Source organism: Phaethon aethereus (genome assembly GCF_964289735.1).
Source record: "Phaethon aethereus genome assembly, chromosome: 7".
In the NCBI taxonomy this organism is placed as follows: domain Eukaryota; kingdom Metazoa; phylum Chordata; class Aves; order Phaethontiformes; family Phaethontidae; genus Phaethon; species Phaethon aethereus.
Window position 1 is genome coordinate 14,415,490 of NC_138583.1, and position 8,080 is coordinate 14,423,569.

The 8,080-nt window shown below is 44.2% G+C and overlaps 1 protein-coding gene across 1 annotated transcript; it reads right to left on the reverse strand.

Moving 5' to 3' along the window:
* Window positions 1-275: 275 nt before the first annotated feature.
* Window positions 276-6,985, reverse strand: PPIF (peptidylprolyl isomerase F). The gene is made up of 6 exons (XM_082002214.1): window positions 6,783-6,985; window positions 4,546-4,576; window positions 3,571-3,659; window positions 1,727-1,823; window positions 852-927; window positions 276-458 (listed from the first exon to the last, which is right to left on the reverse strand). The coding sequence occupies exons 1-6, from the start codon at window positions 6,963-6,965 to the stop codon at window positions 323-325; spliced, it is 612 nt and encodes a 203-aa protein (XP_081858340.1). The 5' UTR covers window positions 6,966-6,985; the 3' UTR covers window positions 276-322.
* Window positions 6,986-8,080: the final 1,095 nt, after the last annotated feature.

Sequence of the window (8,080 nt, forward strand, 5' to 3'; positions counted from 1 at the left end):
CACCGACTAACACCTGAAACATCCAAATACTAAGGACAGTACCAACACTGCAGTCAGATAAGCTCTGGGTGACTGCACTACTTCTTTTAAAACACAATGGGACTACCAAATCAGTGTGTCAACCAAGGCAGCTCAGTTAAAACACATTTCAGTTATTGTTTTACGCTTTTAATCAATATTATTCAATATAAGTATAAAAGCTGCACCAAGTTAAATAGAAAATATGGTTCCATAGGTGCTACTCATGGGATCAGAAATGTTTGGGTCTTTTATGATTCATTTTTCACAGCATCGAAGTTGTCCTGAATGGTAGGGCAAAAGGCTAGGACAGCTGGCCACAGTCAGTAATCACAATCTTTTTGGAGGTTTTTCCACTCTTGGAACCAAAGCTCTCAATTTTTTTCACAACATCCATTCCTTCCTTTACATGTCCAAAAACAACGTGTTTTCCATCTAGCCTGTAAAACAAATAAACAAAGGCAGTTTTACTTAAAACAACATAAAGACTGAACCAAACCAAGCTCGGTGAAGGGATGTCAGCAGATCTTCATAGCTCTCACCTGCTGATCAACATTACAGCAAAGGCACAACTCCTCTACAAGGGACATGAAATACTTTTAGCTGTGGAGCTTAAGCAGCATTACAAGGGATAGTGGCCTTGTTACTCTCACATCCTTTCCTCCCTCAAGTAGTACAAACCAACTTACTTTCCATTGCAAGACAAATAACCTGGAAATTAAAAAGAAAAACCAACCCCCCAAAACAAACAAACAAAAAAACCCTAAAAAACCCCAAACCCTCCAGACTGAGGCATCAATTGATCATGTTAATATACAGGGCTGAGTACCTACCAGTCAGTTTTTGCAGTGCAAATGAAGAACTGAGATCCATTTGTATTGGGTCCTGCATTGGCCATTGAAAGAACGCCTAGAACAGCAGCAGCAGCTTATTAGATAACAAGTATGCAGTGGAGAAGACAATTTTCCTCTGCACATTTAGACTAAAGATGGACAGACAGACGATACGATGGTCTCACATTGTCTCCAAATGATTTCTAACGCAAACTTCTTGTCTTTGACTATTCCCTCGAGCCCAGCCTCCCTTCTTTCCACAGCAAGAATGTTAGTAGTGTACCTAGTTGTACACATCCTGAATGTGATTAACATCAGGGAACCTCTGCTGCGGTTCAACAGCAGCAGTAGTTTCCTGTGATGAGGAAGTAACAGTCCAAAAAAGAGAGACTACAGAATTCAATCAGATGTTCTTATTTTTTTCTTTTATTTTTTTCTCAATTTAATTTGAGCTTAAAAGGATGTGCCTGTGTTATCTAGTAAACAAGAAATCGCAGATTGCTTTCTTTCACTTCTGCAGTAATCATCTAAGTAAAAGTTCAAGTCTATGACTTAAGAAAGAGGAAAATAAAAACAGTAATTTCACCTTTGTAGAATTTGTAAGTAAAACACAAAAAAACCCCATAGTTTATTTTGCACAGCCCCTTTTATAGTAAGAGCAAGAGTGGCAATGTCACCCATTACAGGCTGACTTTTACTTCCACAGCAACCTACACAAATAAGCACAGGGACAATGCAGTGTTAAACTTCCTTGGTATTTCTGTAACTACCAAGTGCCCCACACATTTGAAAAATTTTTTAAAAATACATCTTCATAACCAATGCTTCATTATAGGCTACAGTGATCAGAAGACAGAAAGAATATGTTTATTTACCAGGTCCTACATGCTTAAGTATGAAATTTTCATCTGGAAATCTACTGCCATAAATGGATTTTCCACCGGTTCCATTATGATTTGTAAAGTCACCACCCTGAAACAGAAATGGCTATTAACTTTACTAGCACACAAATGTGATACAACAAATAGCAGTAATTTTAAGAAACACCTCAAAGGCCTAAAACCAAATCACCTGAATTCATTACCTGAGAAGTCTTTTTACAAACAAATAAAACCCCAGCCACAGCAACTCCCAAAGGTGGCTACTAAACACTGCTTCCAGCAATCTGCCATCTCCTCTCCCAGAAGTGACACCACCCAAGAACTCACACCTAACAAGTATTTCATGTGATGTTCATCTTTCCATTCTCACCTTGAGCAATCTATTACAGGTGGTTTTACAGCTACTCCTACGCAGTCCCAAAAGTATGCTCTGCATGCTGCGTGCCCTATGGAGGCATCTGAATTGCCAAGTCCTGGGTACCATGACCTCCAATTAGGTTATACCAATGGCCTGAATCATATTAACAACCCATCTCAACAAGTGGGAAGGCCTCTACTGCTTCCTCTCACTTTAAAATATTTGAAACCTATGACAGTATTTCCACTTTGGTAATGACTACCAAGTAATTCCTAAACATCAGTTCATCATTTCACCGTACCACAAAATCAACCACCTAGTATCCTCATTTCAGGTCCATTTGTGGGGACAAAACAGGGAGGGCAAGGAGAACAGACTTACACAGAACTTCAAAAATTAGTAGAACTGTGAGTAGGATTTCTATTTTTGTTATAGTTATGTATTTCTGACCCCAGCAAGACTTCTAAACTTTGTCCCTTTGTCAGTATCACAAAACCTTAGTTTGCATTTCAAAGGCAACAAAATAGGTCCTTCACAGCATACTTGTCCCCTTTCTGTTCTTAGAAACAGATGATAAAATTAGGGCCTCTTGTTCTGACAGCTGTATTTTTAGCTTAAAAAAAAAAGTGAGGGGGTCATCATCACAGTCACCAGTTAATAAAGCAAGCATGCTTACTATAAACCTTCATCTCAAATTTTTTACAGAGCCATTTACGATGCAATGCCGTTGAAATGTAGCTTCTTTTAAGGAAAGAGAAGACCACCAGGAATCATACAATCAACAAGCAGCTGAAATCCTGCTCATCTGCCAAGCACAGTAGAAAAAAAAGCTTTCAAAAAGGCTTTTTCTGTTTGGTTTGCTGTTGTTGTTGCTGATGTTTGAGAAAAAATGGCTAATGTGCATGGACTTCAGAATTTTGAACGATTTCTCCGTTAAATAAAAAAAAACCCAACATTTCAGGTGTGTCATCCACAAAATCTACCCCAGCCAACCCTTTTTGTTCCCCCCCCCCCCATATTAGGGACATGTTCAGAAAAAAAAATTAAAAAAAACATTCTCTATTGTGAACAGATTATTCTACTAGGAATAAAGAATGGACGTGTTGTTTTCTTAGCTCACTTAGAACACAAGGTTGATTATCATTCTACCCACACTCCTCCCAAGCAAGTTGCATTTTTCCAAATATGCCCCACACTAAAGTACACTGCTATACAAAAGCAGAAAACCTTAAGCCAGTTTTTTTTAAGATAGTCTACACACAATTTACATTTATTTGTACAAAAGATGTGCTAAGCAACAGACATAACAAAAAGATCAGAAATTAAAGTCACACTGTCACTTCTTTATTCTGTAATTAGCAAAGGTTAGAACAGAGACACTTAAAATGTTGCTGCTAGTGTAACTGGTTCTAAAAATATGTAAGTAACATACAAATACATTTAATAGCAAAAGTGGAAGAAAAAAAAAAAAGGCCATTACCTGGCACATAAATGAAGGAATCACTCTGTGAAAAGTAGATCCTTTATACCCAAAACCTTTTTCACCAGTACAAAGAGCTCTAAAGTTTTCTGTGAAAACAAAGCATAAGGTATCATGTTGCCATACACATTACAGAATATAATCAAACACAACTAGATTAACCATGTCCCAAGTTTATACACTTCAAAAATTTTATATTATCTTTAAGGTATTATTGATTTATTAGTTGTGTCCCTGCTTTAAAAAACCTATGTTATAAAGCTAAGGAAACAAAGCCTCTTTAGCCTCAGAACAGGGTACAAACGCAACCTTGTTCCATCTCATCTCCCTTTTAATTTGCTGCTGTATCTTAACTCCAACTCCCCTACCTCCCCAAACCCACCACTCTAGAGTCAAAGACTTCATTTTCTGATTTTTATGCCTTTGTTCTCTACAGGTTGAAGACGATGCCTTTTTTTTTTCTTTAAAGGATATTCATGTACTGGGAACTGAAAGAAAAGTACAAGTTTTTCATAATGACTAAATAAACAGAAGAGGAAGGAAGTACATGATAAAACATAAAAACTTTGTAACATGAGTGCAGTGGTCAGCTAGCAACAAGGAAAACAAAACCCTATGCGCTCTTCGGAAACTCTAAGAGACACCATCCCTTTGGTTTGCCCTTTCTCATTTGCTTTGGGGTTTGATTTTAATGCAGACTGATGTGTTTTTAAAGATATTTATACACCACTGATAGCCAAACGAATGGACTGCACTGCCTTGGCACAAATTACAAAATGAAACTATTTGGAACGATAACAAATCGTAACTCCTCACTAGCACTGTTCTGACAAAGTTTGCTTCGTATTTGTCTATTTAACAAATAGGGATGGAACATGGAAATAGTTTCCAAAAGGTAGCAGAATATTCTTGTTCCTGAAAATCACAATGTAAACCATAAACATTAACTACAAAACTCTGGAGATGCTGCCTTACCTGCTGTCTTTGGAACCACGTCAGCTTTCAACTGTTAACGAAACAAATTAGTAGGTCAGCTTTTTCATATACACACACATAGAAAACCTTATACATGGGAGGCTGGTACAACTGAACCCTCTTCCCAAGGTGACGAGCTATCTGAAATCACAAGCCACCGAAAATTCCAAGAACATCTTAAGACTTTCCAGGCATTTGGCTCATAATTAAAAATATCACCTCAATGCAACTTTTGGACAGTTAATGAAGAGCAACTTGAGAAGTGTCTAATATTTTCATTGATCAACACACTAATTTAGCAATAAGTAAGAAGAATCTTTACGATGGACCCCGAGAATCAAAGCCACTTTGGATACTACTGGAGAGATAAAAAGTCTCTCCAGCACCGAGCCATCCATTGACACCTGCAGAAAGGACAACGGAAAAAGAAGAGCAGAAACTGTGTATCAAAATTGACTTGTGACATTACATATACATTTGTTACCAACAGAAAATTATGATTTTGATTAGTATGCATCTTTTTACTAATCTTAAAAATGCATGGTATTGTAATTGCCTGGAAAAAAGTGACATAAGAACGGCCATATCAGGTTAGACCAAAGTTTTATCTAGTCACACATCCTGACAGTGGCCAGCAGCAGACACCTAGAAACAGCATGGCTGTGGCAAGTTAATGTTCCTTCCCTAGGATGCTTTCCTCAGAGGCCTATAATTTGCAGCTAAATCTAACCACAACTTAGCCAAAGATTCAAGGCGATGCTGCAATACATTCAGATATTCTGTGAACTGGGAGCACTAAAAATCTTCAACATGGAAATGAAATGCTGCCACAAGACATATAGTAACATTAATGCTACTTTTTATAATACTACTCAGTTATTTACTAAATCTCACTGATGAATAAGGAACTTGCACAGCAGTATTTTTACCTATAACTCCCTCAATTGCTACCTCCTGAGAACATGAGAGCTGGTGGTGTCCAATTAATTTATATGCTGACACTTTCAATGAAGGAAAATTAATTGGGCTCTAGCCTCAAGGGAAACCCTTTTAGAGAGAGCCCTTATGAACTACGTTTTTAAAAAAATAAAAATCTATCGATACAGACTCAAGATGGGTGCTGGAAGCAGAAGGCCACACTGAATTCCCTCAGTAGGCAGCAATTTGGAAGAGCAGCATTCCCTCTCCGGCGTGCGGTTCTGGAGCACAGCCCTCATTCTTTCCCCTACGCAACACATTTATTCAGAGGCATGTGCCCGGCCCTAAGGATACACGGTATACCACAATTAAAGTCTCGGCACTTATTGTGCTTTTCGTAAAAGCGGAGCGTACTGCAGTTTTCCTGTTCAGGCCTTCTTTAAATGGCTGTTTCAGAGACTGAATTTTTAATGATAAAGCTGGTTGCTAGCTTGCTGTAGAGCTAGTTGCCGGTTCAAACAGAGCTGTGCAAACCTTTCAATGCGCAAGAAGCTGGAAGCTCAAAGAGGCAGTACCTCAAAAAAACGAAAACTAAGAATCAAATAATAAGCACCCAGAAAAAAAGAAGGAAAAAAGAGGTCGAAGCTCGAAGAGTGGCTGAAGACTTCTACAGGCACACTGCCCCAGGAGCACGCCAGCCCCGCGGCGGCCAGGCGAGGGTCCAGGCGCTCACTGACAGCCCAGGACGCCCAGAGCCGTGCTGGGAATCCGACTGCTTTGTCCCTCCTGGAACCGTGCTGGTTTCTCTCAAGCAAGCGGTACGCTTCAGCAGCAAGCGTGCACTTGCTCAGTATTTCAGCCTCCGTACCGTGGTACAAAGTTTTCTTCCACTGCGGCTCCCTGCCACAGCATGGACCAACCTCCGGCCCGGGGGCCGGAGCTACCCCGGAGCACCAAGTCCCGCAGCCCCGTTCCGCTGGGGTGGCCGCTGACAGGCCGAGGGCAGCGCCCCGCTCCAGTCCTCCTCCCATCCCGGCCCGCCTCCCACCGCCCTCTCGCCCGGGGAGCAGCGCCCCGAGGGCGACCGGGCAGCGGCTTCGGCAGCCCCGGCGAGGGCCGCCACCCCCCGGGCCCCTCTCACGCTCGCACCGGGAGCGGCCGTACCTTCCCCGCGACCCGCCGCTGGTCGCCGCGCCAGCCGCGGGCCTGCCCTGACCTTGGCGCTCACCGGCCTCCATGCCCGGGCGCCCCGCCGCCCTCTGCTCCCCGGGCCCCGGCGCCAGGCGAGCTGCCGGCAGCCCGCGGGCGTCCCTACTTACCTCCAGCACGACGCGTCCCAGCGGCTGGTTGTCGGCGCCCACGTCCAAGTAGACCACCGGGTTCAGCGGGACGGCGCCGGAGCAACCGCGGGCACCGGCCGCCCACATGCAGGCGAGCCCCGGCGGCGGCAGCAGGTCCCCGGGCGGGCGAAGCAGGCGGCGGGCGGCGCTCAGCGCCAGCATGCCGCGGGCGGGCGTGCAGGCGCGCGTGCAGGCGGGCGTGCAGACGTGCAGGGCGCTCGACCCGGCACCCAACCGCGCACGCAGAGACACGCGGCCGCTGCCGCCGCGGCCTTTTATGGGCTCCGCCACGGCGCCACAGCGCCCGCTGGCGGCGGCGGCGCGCAGGGCAAAATGGCGGCGGCGGCGCTGAGGGGTCGCGCGGGGCAGGCGCCGCGGGGCTGCCCGTTGCGGTGAGGGCTGAGCCGCGGGCCGGGAGCCGGTGCTTTCCCCTGGCACAGGGGCTGTCGCGGGCCCTGGTAGTCCTGTCGCCGCCTGCCATTTTGCAACGATTGGTAGGGGCTGTTGGGATTTTTGTTTGTTTGGGGGTTTGGGTTTTTTTGCACACTTCCTCACAGCACCTAACCCCAGAGATCCACAGCGATGGGAAGTTTCTAAAATTTTGTAATCCCACGCAACGCCTTTGGGCTTGTCCCACAGGCCCCAAAGGGAGCGCCTTGGCAGGAAAGGCCGGGCTGCCGCCATCACGCGCACAGGATAATTGGGTGCAGCAGAGGAATGGGACTCATGGGCTGCCCGTGTGGCATTACTCACCGACAGCACCCCGGGGATTACATCATGATACATGACAAAGCAGATAGTGCGCCTGGGCACGTACCTGTGGTGTCACCCAGGCATCGCAGACCGCTGGAGGTGCCCATGACATCGTTTCGTACCCTGACCTTGGCTTCGCCAGGAAACCTGCCTGAGAGATTACAAAAGTGAGTAGTAATAGTCCAGGTTAAATGGTTTATAAAGGGAAATACTGTTCATGTTTTATATGAAAGTAACATTTATCATTTTAGTTTTCCCAACTTAGTAACTTCGATCAAAATACTTGGTACATATTTTAGTCATGTTCAGATGTTATTTTGAAATCCTCTATGGTTGCCATCCTGATTCTGTATATAAGAACTTTAAAAAGTTTTTCAATTTCTTAATGCCACAAAATATCTTTGGTTTGGTCCTGGTCTGTGAGGTCAAGGAAAGCTCTTCCATCAGCATACCAGCACCAAGACAACTCCTCTCAAACCAGTATATGTTGTCTCTAAAAAACACGTCCTGGTGGGATATTTTAC